The following is a 12,838-nucleotide window of genomic DNA, read 5'->3' as shown; positions in this document are numbered from 1 at the left end:
TGACCCTCCTATGGTTTATATTCGATTGTTGATACAAGCTTCTCTTGTCAGTATATCCGTGGTGGCTTCATCAGAGGTTTGTATTGGTATAACTCTTGTCTCTGTGTTCTTTAGCCTCCCCATGAGGTACTGGTTTTTTTAGGTCATTGGCGGTGATCACTCATTGGCTTCCGGCCTACGTGGGTTTACAGATTATCGTCATTTTTATATCTCATTGAAAACGCATATTTGGCTCTGAGCCGGAGGTTTTACAAGTCCCTTTCGACATTTCAGAATCAGGATTAGATCGAGGTAACATTCTTTGTTGTGTCTGAAGTCGAGTACAATCTAGCTTAATGAGCTCCTAACCCCCGCAGGGACGCCCCCGGAGACTGCGGGAAGGACGCGCGCGGTTGAGGAGGGACTTAGTCAAGTTAGAGTACAATGATTTTCTCAAGTCAGGCCTGCTACAGCTAGATGTAGACTCAAAGGCTATATGGTAGATGCGAGTCAATGACAGCCTCATGTACCTATGTATCAGATGCTCTTTTCAGAAAGCAATGCATGGGAATGCAGTTGGACACCGAGGCTTGACGACTCATGGAATACGAGTCCCCTGTTGAAAGGCGTCGTATATTCTGGATTCAAACATTTGGTAGTCTTACCTTATCAGATAAACGGCGGAAGATGTAACTTAGAAGCCTCATAAACCCCAAGAAACACAGCACCTCCTAATCCGATCCACAGCGTTCGTGGTATAAGCCCTTTCCAAAAAGCCGAAAAGCCTTCTTTCCTTTGTATATCTATCAATGTGGTTAAAATCCTGACACGCTTGTGGCCTGAACGTTCAGAGAGCATGATCCTAGTCTTGATCACGTCTAAAGGCGTGGTGATCGCTGCAGCTGTTGATCCTGCGATGCTACCACATAATGCAGCAAGATGGGCTGGAAGGTCCTTTTGAGATGATGACTGCCTTTTAGCCTTCGCGTATAGCTTGAGTTGTTCGTATAGAGGAAATTGGATTAGAGCGAACGGAACCTGTAGAAAGGGGAATGATGAAACATCATATATTATCAGTCAAGTTGAGGCATTGAGGGAAGAGAGGCAAAGCCCTCGGGAGACCTACTTCACGTGAGATGGTAATTAGAAATCCTTGATAGAGGGCTCTAGCCCCGCCTTGCTGAACAACCAATTTGAGCACATCAGCTGATGTGGTATTTGTACCGTACGTAGATGTCTGCTGTCGCTGTTTGACAACTTCAGTGGGCACGCGGACTAAACATGCAGCCTATTGAATAATGTTCATGCCTTGATTAGACTTTCATTGTCCTTTAAAATTGATGCCAGTCTTAAAGTGTAACTTACTATTTCCCCTAAAGAAGCCGAGATAATATGGGAAACCGGAGCGGAAATGTTGGGCAATAAACTCGGCACCAATCGGTTTTTGCACTGCTCATATGTCGTAAAGAAAAGGGCCGCTGTTGATCGGTTCGATTATCGTCGATCATAGCGAAGAGAAATGCCATGAACAAAGGCCGGAGAATTTACTGGTGGTTAGTGGTTGATCTTCAAAACTATATGTAGGGAGTGAAATAACATATGAAGAACATACAACACCCACCCCGATTCACTTACCCCCTGGCGCACTGCCAACTGCTACACTTCCTAATCCTCGATAAACACCTTTAAATCCTCCGGAAGTGATAAAACCAGCTTGAGATTGAAGTCGAGTTTTGAGGGTATCAAGTGGATAAAAGAATAAGTCGACGGTTAGGCCGGCCATCGCCCCGGATACTACGCTTCGACTAAAAGATGCTGGAGTTGATTGTTCTGCCATCTTGAGGGTATGTGATTTGGTTGTCTGAGCGATAGGGGATTTGGTTAAAGGATGACACAATTGCAAGCGTGAAGATTTTGAGAGTGGTGAAAGCCCCAATGGGGTGAAGCTTTACTCACCGGATCTGGCCGCGGTCCCGTACTTTTCTTGTCTTTCGGGATTCTCGGGGCAAAGTTCATCCAATTTTTGGCTTTACACTTCTTGTTCAACGTCCCTCAACTTGACTCACCTCCAAACCACAACTTCCTATGAGTCTCTCTGGCCTCGGACAACGAATCTGCCCATCATCACGATCACTCTTCCTGAACTTTAGCGCCTTGAAAAGCCTCCGGAGCCGCCCTCATGATCTCAAGTCACTAACGTGCTCGGCTACCTCAACATTAACGCATTCTTCGACTCTACCGCCCATCTATTGGATTTATCTCCCAACTCCAGTCTCATACCGTGATGCACTAGCCCTTCAACAAGCCCTGGTACGGAATAAGATTGACTCGAAATCACAAGTTCCCTCTCCGGATCTCTTGGTCTTGCTTCAACATCAACCAGTCTACACAGCTGGTCGGCGTGCAACCGACAACGCTTGGTTGGAACAGGAAACCTCGAGATTGTCGCGCGCGAATCCGGGTGCCGAATTTGTGTCTACTCTAAGGGGTGGTGAAACTACCTTCCATGGACCTGGACAGCTGGTTGGATATCCTATTCTCGATATTGGGATGATGGGCGTGAGCACGTCCATTGTAGCAATACCTAACAATCAACCGACGGCCTTTCTCCGAAACCGATCAACGTTGACATAGTATGACCTATGCTCCCATCTTTTGATTTTCCTTGATCAGATCTCCACTCGCCGCTATGTAGACCAACTGCTAAAAGTCATCAGTGAGATCCTCACTCACCCAGCACTTCCAATGCCGATCAGAACTCTTAATCCTTGTGACGATCCCAATCTACCAGTTGGCACCTTTGTTGGTGACGTTGGGAAGAAAATTGCTAGCATTGGAATTCAAGTCCGACGCCGAGTTACTAGTCACGGCTTTGCCCTCAACGTGGAGCGTAAATGTGAAGCCGGCTTTCAACACATTGTACCTTGCGGATTGTCCAACACTCGTCTCATCAGTATAGAGTCCGCCCTGGCCGACTTGGCTGGGGAGAAGACAGCTCCAGCGCCCACGCGAGCGGTGCGCGTTCTTGACATGGTCCCAGCAACGGTTGAGACGTTCGGAAAACGGTTTGGACGGAAGATGTGTGAGATCGGAGATACTACGGAACAAGGGCTAGATCCAACGACTCTCCGTCTTCTCAGAGACTTCAAACCCGCTTCTCAAACCGGATAGCTTCAAGATGTTTTCTATAGAGCAGGACACGTGTGATATGCTTATAATTGTAAGAGTGCAATTTCGTAGGTGATAGATGTTATGGTAACATCTGATAGCAAAGATGTGTCCTCAAGGAAGATGTAGGCTGTCGTGAAATGAATATAGAATTCCTAATATAAAAGTGGAGTTATTTTCAGAGAAGCGTGTAGTTAAATCCTGGCTCCAAGGGTTGTCAATTGAGAATACAGCTTAGGTGGATATGAGGATCATGGATTGAATGAGAGGTCCACGGTGAGTATTTGACACATCCAATGGTGATTCAGTACATTTGATATATTTCTTCATCCACTCAAAAACCAGAAGATTACTAAGACTAAGCTTAATGAATGAAGCCCAAATGCATTATGCAACATCAAGAATGAGTCTGAGAATGATACTCTTAACTAAGGCACATCTTAAGGCCTAGTTCCATGAAATAGTTTGGTATGCAAGGTCTAAACCCATACCTTGTTGTCAGAGGTTTAGCAGTGAGAGAATCCAAAGCTAGGAAGAAAGTACAGATTCCTCACAACTTGCAAACTCCAACCAAACTACTCATCAATTATCTTTTGCAGGGGTCTATAGGAATAAACTTTTAAGAAGGCCATTGCTATCTGCAGCCCACAGAAAACCCATGTAGGCGCTGCCAAAACAGCGGCTTTAGTTGGCCACTTCCCGTGGGGTTCAGGTTGCCTCCGTTCCTCACTTGCGGGTCTCAGGTTTGTTGACACATTGGGCACTGCCAACATAGATGCCTTGGGTTGAGAAATCCGGGGCATCATTGGAGGCAAAACCTCGGACAGACCTTGTCAGAGGTTTTTGTCCGAGGGGTTCTTATGCACTGAGAATTACCTCAGATCATAACCTCGGACAGCATCAATCCAAGAATACCTTGGATTTTGTGATCCAAGGTAAATATGTTGGCAGTGGTGTATCTCATTAGCTTGCTCTTCAGGTGGCCAAGTTGTTGTGTGGCAAGGTGAAGCATTTGGTCAGTTCTCATTCTGACATTCTCACTCAGATTGTGTCTGGTTTCTCAAGTTTTGGTTCCATTGCATTCATGTCTTTGAAGTCGAGATTCACTAGCTAATGACACTCACTTCCTCTTGGTTGCATCACCTACTGTCTTTGTTCTGTTCACTTGTGAACTTGAACTGCTGTGGTTACCAGCATCTCCTTTGCTTTGTGGCCTTCCCCAACTCCCACTCCCACTCTCCACCTTTTCTTGCTCCACCTCTACCTCCCCTATTGTTATCTTCCCTAAAGTTGGCAATATATTTCTCCTGCTTCCCTGAAGTTGGGATTGATTTGAACCCCTCCTTGGTTGTTGGTCCCTGATTAGAAGTAAGGCTGGGAGTTGTTTTTCACCGCTTGGTTATATAGGTGGTTATAAGATTGGGGGTTTGTGCGTTTTTGTGTCTGTTTTGAGACCAGAGTGCAGACTTTACTGACTGTGTTGAACGTGTAGGTTCTAACTTGTCTCCTTTTGGATCAGGTTGGCTGGGATTGTCCCATCTAGTCTGTCTCACTTCCCAGTTAGATCCGTCTAGTGGATCAATGAAGCATTGAGTTCCTGTTAGTGCATAGGGATTGTCAAGGAACATGATATATAATGTTTTTAATGTTAAAAGTTAGTTTTGGGTACATGTATGTGTACTCAGGGCTGATAGAATTTTTCCCTCTGTTGTCCTGTATTTTTGGCCCACCCAACCTTGTTGTGTATGCAAATTTTACATGTGCACCTAGTTGGTCTTTTATCCTCCTAGCTACAATAGAAGTCACTTATAAATGTGTTGCGCCTTTGGTGGGAAGTACCAATTGAACAAGTTGCTGGCATATGTCAATGGCTCAGACAGAAGTGTGTTCCAAATGGAGAGCTGGGAATGGTAGTGGCAGCTGTGGAACATTTTGTTAGAAGCTGGACTAACAAGAAAACAGGAGCAACACTTTACTTTTCCTATATTGTCTCTCTTTTTTTACTTCTCTTGTTTTTCTCAATCATCTTTATTACATTTTTGTTGTTGTGGCCAATATTCAATAGGATGTGCATTTCATGCTGTAAATTTCATGCCCTTGAAACCTTTTTTCTTATTGTTTTGTCATTTTTCTCAAATTTTGAGTTTCTCCCCACAATCAATTGACTACTGTGCTGTGCTTCACTGTTATTTTTACAGAACATGGGTTTTTGCAATTTCAACACACTGAACAATTTGCACATCACACCACAGTGGCTGGTATTACAAATGGCAGCTCAGTGCACCTTTCACAAAAAGTGCACTGTCCTGCACTGGTGTTGGGGGTTGTGGGCGCTGTGTCTCATACTGAAAACAGAAAGCTGGTGAAACCATTGAAATCTGTAGCAATGAATATTTATAAGAAGATCTGGAAGAAACACAACAACAGTAACAATATATTGGGACATTCCTTTTGGGAAGGAGGTGTGATGTTCAAGTGGAATGATAGTCAGCCTCTGGAAGATACTACAAGGTTGAGATTCTGGGGATCAAAGGCATACCCGCATCCTTATGCAAATATACCAAAGATGATGTAAAGGATTCAAAGCACCATTGGAACTTAATGAAACTAGAACGCAAGGTGAAGGAAGAAGCAACAGCAGAAGAGGAATTCAGTAGCTTGAAGGAGAGTTAGAGATGCAGATGATGGTAGGTTGTCTTGTTTTGTATGAATGATAGTTGAAATTGTAGGTCAAATCAAAGAAAGAGGAAAGAAATAAATTGGAAAGAAGATACAAATGAAAGTGGTTTGAGGAAAGGATGTTATGTACATTATAAGAGATCTAAATTTGAAGATGGTATTTGGGGGAGAGTGAGAACATGATTTCCTGAGAGATATTGCCCAAAAGCTCCAGCGCACAGACCTCAGATATTGATAAACTGTAAAGATGGGCGCACAGACCTCTCAGGACCTACCAATGAAGCTCTCTGCTGGCTCCAGACGTTAAGTCCTGAGAAAAGGGAGCAGAGAGCCTACCTGGTTACAAGAACCACAGGCCACAGCCTCCCACACACACCATGTAGTTTAGTGTCAAAAACTAAGGCCAAAATTAATTCGACATAGTTTATGGCCTTATAACCTAAGTGGACCTTCTTTGTGGTACAATACATAGAAGAAGATCAAAACATAAAGCAATAACTCACAGGCCATTGGCTATTTTAGCACAAAAAACCAAGTAGACAAAGTCTACAGTCTTGTATTCTAAGTAGACCTTCTCTGTGGTACAATATGTAGAAGAATATAAAAACAAACACAGTAACTCATATAAAAGCTGATAAGTAAAGAAATAACATAAGGCTTAACAAAAGAGAATAAGTCAAAATGAAACCCTTGCAGTCAAGACAATTCAGATGGAACCAATGTATCATTTTTTGTTTATTTGGCCGGATTCTCTACCGCTGATGTATTGGGTTCAGGTGGTTTTATACTACTCTTCCAGCTATTTAACCAGTCATTAAATGCAATTTGTTTTCTAGAGCTTTCCTCAAATCCCTCCTTGAGAGATTTCAATTCTTCGAGTATTTCATCATATTTTATCGATTTCTCTTCACTTGTAAGGGTGTGTTCCAATTGTTGTATTACATTTAAATTGTCAATGCATGTACTCAATCCAGAATTATGATATTCCAACCAGTATGCAGTGATTTATTTTCCTCCTTTGTGAAAGTGAATTTGGCTTTTTCTACTATTGACCGCGAGGAACGATATTGAGATTCTTCATCCTCCATGGTTTTCTGCAACGTTTTCAGAAATTCTTGATCCATTGGAAAACCTGAAGGAATTGTTTCTGGTTTTTCTAAGATGGCTGTCACTTCATGGATGCGCCCATTTATAAATGCTAGGACATCATGTTGGCTACCTTTTACCTCTTCTGATTCGTCAAAAGCAGACAAAGGTGAGAACATATTCTCAATCTCTTCCCAGTCCTTGACCGACCTATCTGATGCGAAGAATTCATCTTGTTGAGATGCCTCCTTGATCCGAGGTGTGGGGGTTCTAAATTCCTCCTGAGGCTTTTTGTTCCCAATCTGTTGCACGTGAACCGATGAATCATTTGGTTTTTCTTTAGCTGAATTCTCTACCGCTGATGTCTTGGGTTCAGGAATATATAACAGGTCTTTTTTCGGATTTGCCTTGGGGTTGTTGACCTTCTTTTTGTCATATTTAGAGGGTTTTGCCTTCGAGAACCATTGCTTGATTTTTTTCCGGACTTTGACTGGCCCATCAGCAAAGAAGGATCGGAGTTTTTGCAGAAATGTCTTCTTTTCTCCTTGAGCCGGCGTCTTTGGTTTACTTGCGTGGTTAGTTTGACTCCCTCTTGCATCATCACCGGCCAATGATTTGAAATTTTCGTTTGTTTTTGCACTTTCTGGCTCCACTCTTTCTAGAACTTGTGATGAAGGATCAGCCGTGCGACCGTGGTTGACGCCAGTCGTGACAAATTTTCCATCACTAAGACTTTCATCAGCTACCAAATTGGCCACATCACTTTCTGTCATAGGTGTGGGATTTGAATGGGTCCAATTGACCAATCCGCAGAGAATCAGAAGAGCGTAGGGGGCGAAGATACGGAGAGATCTCATCTTCATGCCGTGTAAGCTTGAAAACCGCTGGGGAATGTAGTGGTATCAGGAAGAAGGCAGAGCCCGGATTTGGAATTCAGAGAGGCGTGGATGATAGGTTGATTGTATAGCTGCACGAGAGCAGCGTTGGAGGCAAAATAAGAAGGACAGATATCTCAAAAAGTTGCTCAAGAAATGAATGCAAATGATTGTAAGAAAGCTTGTTCCAAAGGCGGAATTCTAGAATGATGGATGGTCACCTTTTATGACGCTTACCATCCACAATTTTACATCGAGCCTGCGTCACAAAAACGATCGGTTTGAGATGAAGACTACATACGTCCTACAGAAACTCGCGGTTTGCTGGAACTCGGAGGACAAGTCGACAAACTATACATCGGTGAGACTCGGATCCCGCGCCGCTATGCCAGCAGCCCTCGCACGAGGGCATGGTCGCATCCGCGCATAATTGGGAATGTTCCCTAAAAAAGGTTCCTTAAGAACCCTAAGGAACGTTCCTAAACAAGTATCACACATGCATATTGCACATCCCTGCCAACCGCAGTGTCAGACTACAGACCGATGTGTTACACAGTGAGATACCCAATACACCAACTCCCAATGTGTAACGTGTTATCCACTGTTATCCAGCTATACACAAGGAGCGAGGTCCTCCTCGCTTTTGGATGCCCAACCAAGTAGCCGTGTCAATGGCATTGATGATTGTCTGCTAAAACACAATAATGCAACCTTCGCAGGACCACAACGGAGGACATCAGGAAATTTTTAGCCACGCTCGATAAACATAATAGACTCTACATATTGCTTAGAACCGGATGGAGAATGAGGATTGTTATCAAGATGAGCTACACATAACGACATGATTTTTGAACCATCGATGTCTAATGATTCAATCAACGTAAGGAAATGAAAACAACACATATAAACCCGACGATGGTTGAGAAAAACTTGACAACTTTTGAAGTTGCAAACGGGTTGCATGGGTGGAAGGAGGTGGGAGGATGATCTCGATTGGTCACGGTATCTGTACCGGGGACATGTACTGAGACAGGTGAGACGTAATATCAATTGCAATTGACACTTTGGGCGTAGGAACTATGTTCCTTAATCATCTAGGGAACGTTCCTAGTTATGCTCAAGTGCGACCGTGTTCTGCCTCGCACCATCCCCTGAAACTATTCTACCCGCACGTTTCAAAAGAACTAACGCAAATCTCTGTATGCATCCGCCAGAGAGGAAAATCCAAATGCGATTTGGGGCTGACAAGTGAATTGAAATGATATTGAATCAAAAATGATTTCAAACAACGGTAACTGATTTGACATACCCGACACGGTCACAATCCACAACTCGGCACAAGCGATGGATCTACCAACGGGGCCCGCGTAGCGGGGCCAAACGTCGGTGTTTGAACTTCGACTCAGTGATTCCGTGGTTGAAATCCGGTTAAGACGTCTCCGTCATTCCTTTCGATAAACATGCAATTTGCAGCGCCAACGGCAATATCACCCGTAAAAGAAGGCAGCATCAGCGTGAGCTTCGCTCTGCCTGTCGGCTGCCGCGACCGCTGCACTGGCACAGTCCTGAACTGCAATTTAAATCTGACCTACTACTGAATATGCCCATCCTCGCCATCATTGATTGCGCGGAACCATGTAACGCTGAGCGTTGCGGTCTTGCACCGGACTGCCACGTGCCAGGATAGTGTTTGCCGAGCGCAAGCAGGTGCTGTGTGTGGCGATTTGCCGATGCGTGACACCCGATTGCATGATTTCCCTTGGAACGGGATTGGTTGATATTTGCCGCGATTTTGCGGCCCATTTTGTCTGCGACAAGCGGATCGTAACGCACTTCCTTGCATTCCCGTTGGAATTGCTTGAGTGTGATTGATTTTTGATAATTGCAAGGCGATATTGATATGCGTAAAGCCGCCGTGAGTCAGACACCGACATGGGCCCCCTTCGAGCTCGGCAAAGACGTCTGGTACACCAAACAACGCTTGCTTTGATTGAGACTTCGTCCGAAATTTTTGCCAAGTCCTTTTTCGCCGCATACGCCATCTGCTAGTATGCAACCACACAAACCTCGACGCACGCCGAGCTCTCGTCCCGGCGGTGACTACCTCCAACTCCCCTCCACTAGATCTCACACTCGCCATAATCGCAGAATCCTTTCTGGCTTAGAACATTACCCCCGCTGCACCGATATTTACGATTTCGTGCCTTTACCACTGGCTTATCTCGCGCCACCCACACCGGGATTTGACTTCAATCCCTCATCCATGCGCTACGTCCGCGATGTTTCAAGGTCACCACCAGACTTCGGAGATCGAAAACCCCTTCGTCTTACACTACCCAAGACCCCCGGTATTGAGACTGACCTTGTGTTCGCGACGTGTACCTCCTCACGTTGGGTGACCAAGGGTCGCCGATTCAATGGGCATCTTCATTTACCCACCGGTGTCGTCATCGCCAAGAAGCCACCCTCCTCGAGCAAGCGTGGCCCCAAAAGGGTTCATGAGTGGACCGAAACGTATAAATGTAGTTCCTCCGGCAATCCTTGCACACAAATCAAGCAAAAGATCACAGAATTAACTCGTCAATCTTCCGGTTCAATCAAAGTTCAATGTCCGGCCAAGTTTATATTGAAAAAGACTCTCACTGGTGAATTTGAATTCGAGTGGCATTGGGAACACGAGAACCATAATCCGTTCTCTGTAGAAGACATGCGTAACATGCGCATGCCGGCTGTCGTGAAGACATGGCTCAACGACAGGATTTTGGAAGGCCTTACGTGGCGGACAATTCAGCGACTGTTACGCTGTCCTGACCTTTTCCCCGTTCGTTCACCCTTCCACTCATCATTACGCATAAGTTTTCCAACTAACGCCTCCTATCGCAGGACGAACTTCAATCCTTGTCCGTTATTCCTGAGGCCTTCCGCGTCTCATACGCCGACTTTCGCAATGTCGTTCGCAACGCTGCCAAAAACATCCAAAGACTAGACCCTAGTCTCATTACTTCGTTGATGAAGTGGACTCAAAGGTTGTCGGAGCGCGGTTATTCAGTTTACAACGACATCCGACCAACTTATAAACGCATCCAGATTGGCCTTGTATCGCCGTGGCAAAAGCAACAGCTGCTTCTTCACGGGAAAGGTGTTATCTGCTTTGACTCCACTCACAACATCACCAACAATGTGCCCGAGTGGCCAACTGTCAAACTTACACTCTTAACGCTTATCATTCGCAATCCCGTCACCGGCAGCGGAGTGCCGGTTGCCTGGTTCCTCACCTCGGACAAAAAGGCGTAAGTGAAACATAGTCTTCTTAACCACTGTGAAGCTAACTCACCGTGCCCTTGCAGACCTAGCCTCGTCCGCTTCTTCACATGGCTGAAGGACGAAATCGGCGTATTACCCACGGCGTTCATGACGGATTGCGCATTGTCCTACCAAAGCGCCCTTGCCACCACTTACGCCAGTTGCCGCAATCCCCCAAAGCACTTCTGGTGTACTTATCACGTTTCTCGCGCGATACGGGCACGAGCCCGCCTTAGCGTCAGTCCATTCTTCCTGCTTACTCATTGTTCACAAGCTCACCCCGTTCTAGGCCCCGGAGGGGCCTGCTGTGCAGCTCCATCAGGAAGCTATGGCCGTCATCTATTCCGACTATTGGAAGGACGCTTGGCAAGAATTCAAGCGCAAGAACCGCCATATGTACCCTGCCTTTGTCCAATACTTCGAGACCCAGTGGGTTCGCAACGCCTCGCATTGCATGCTTTCGGAGCGTGATGTTCCTACTCAAGGAATTCATACAAATAATTATAATGAATCATATCATAGAGTCCTCAAGTTCAATTTTCTCGACCGCCTCAAGCTCTGCCGGCCCGATGAACTCCTACATATCTTAACGGAAGACGTAGAAACTGAATATTGCCAGATTCTACTTACCACCACTCTTGGCTTCCGCGCTCAGCGGAGCAACAAGTTTCAAAATATCGCTAAGGGCCTCGCCAATTCTTACACCGATGAGGACCTCGATAATCTCGTCTGCCTTACCTCCCCGCTTGGCAACTCACAAGTAAGTGCCTAACTTGTTACTTACACCTACCTTCCCAACCGCTGACTCCCAGGCCAGTACTCTATTGGCTCCTTTACTCGCCCTCGCACGAAATACACTATCAACACGACCCCTAGCATCAACGGCCGCGCCGGCTCAGTGAACAATTGTAGCTGTCCCCACTTCACAAGCACCAACTCCGCGTGCAAACACATGTATGTGTTAGCACGACGTTTGGGTATGACTATACGTGAGGAGGCCCTCGCTGATCTCGACGACGGCGTCCGACCAATGCTTCCTGAGCAGGCGTTGGAGCCCGCCAACGAAGAGCTCGCCACCTCCACGACACCTAGGACAATCACACCAACCCCCTCCGTTTCTCACCAGTCGTCCTCCTCTAGCTCCGCTCAAACCTCATCTTCCGTTTCCTCATCACATCAATCTGCTAACCCCGAGCCGTTACCCTTTCACTACTCAACCCAGCCGGCCGAGCGGCCAGCACAACCTTTGCCAAACAGCAACAACGCACGGCAAAACCATCCTTCACCTTGCTCAAACAGCAATCTCGCTTCGCAGATCCAACTCATGCTTCCTCACGCAACTCGCGCCGGCCCAGTTCTTTACGATCCGGACCCCGTTCACTCCACAGCACCTTTTCCTCAACAGTTGCTCCCTGATCCAGTTCCATTTCCTTACTACGAAGCACCCCCAATGCCGCAGTACGGCCAATTCCAACAATCGACTCCGTATTACGACCTTTACACGTCACCACCGTCCCTCTCGCAAACCTCTACCGTTCCACCGGCTCAATTCTCGTCTATCATGCGGTCAACTTCCGGAAATTCCCCTTTTCCTCAACCGACACCAACCCCTTCCTACACTCACCTGCTGATCCGCAGAAGCAACAACCCGCATACTAGACCACCATCACACTCGAATCAACCTATTCCACCACCTGGACCATTGCGTACAACCCAACCCCGGCCTCTCCCTGCCCAAGTTCACTCTC

At 46.1% G+C, this 12,838-nt stretch overlaps 3 protein-coding genes across 3 annotated transcripts; 1 reads left to right on the top strand and 2 right to left on the bottom strand.

Annotated features, from left to right (window-relative positions):
- Positions 1-411: 411 nt before the first annotated feature.
- MELLADRAFT_117468 (uncharacterized protein) lies at positions 412-1,816 on the bottom strand (the record flags this gene model as incomplete). The annotated part of the gene is made up of 4 exons (XM_007413700.1): positions 412-1,017; positions 1,106-1,267; positions 1,345-1,457; positions 1,615-1,816. The coding sequence occupies 4 exons, from the start codon at positions 1,814-1,816 to the stop codon at positions 649-651; spliced, it is 846 nt and encodes a 281-aa protein (XP_007413762.1).
- Positions 1,817-2,158: 342 nt separating this feature from the next.
- MELLADRAFT_109757 (uncharacterized protein) lies at positions 2,159-3,150 on the top strand (the record flags this gene model as incomplete). The annotated part of the gene is made up of 3 exons (XM_007413713.1): positions 2,159-2,168; positions 2,252-2,538; positions 2,653-3,150. 3 exons carry the CDS (start codon positions 2,159-2,161, stop codon positions 3,148-3,150), a joined length of 795 nt encoding a protein of 264 aa, XP_007413775.1.
- A 3,641-nt stretch (positions 3,151-6,791) lies between these two features.
- On the bottom strand, positions 6,792-7,775 carry MELLADRAFT_109756 (uncharacterized protein; the record flags this gene model as incomplete). The annotated part of the gene is made up of 1 exon (XM_007413699.1): positions 6,792-7,775. The coding sequence occupies one exon, from the start codon at positions 7,773-7,775 to the stop codon at positions 6,792-6,794; it is 984 nt and encodes a 327-aa protein (XP_007413761.1).
- Between the last annotated feature and the right edge of the window lie 5,063 nt (positions 7,776-12,838).

This window comes from Melampsora larici-populina (genome assembly GCF_000204055.1).
Source record: "Melampsora larici-populina 98AG31 unplaced genomic scaffold MELLAscaffold_38, whole genome shotgun sequence".
In the NCBI taxonomy this organism is placed as follows: domain Eukaryota; kingdom Fungi; phylum Basidiomycota; class Pucciniomycetes; order Pucciniales; family Melampsoraceae; genus Melampsora; species Melampsora laricis-populina.
This window is presented reverse-complemented; position numbering and strand designations above follow the sequence as displayed.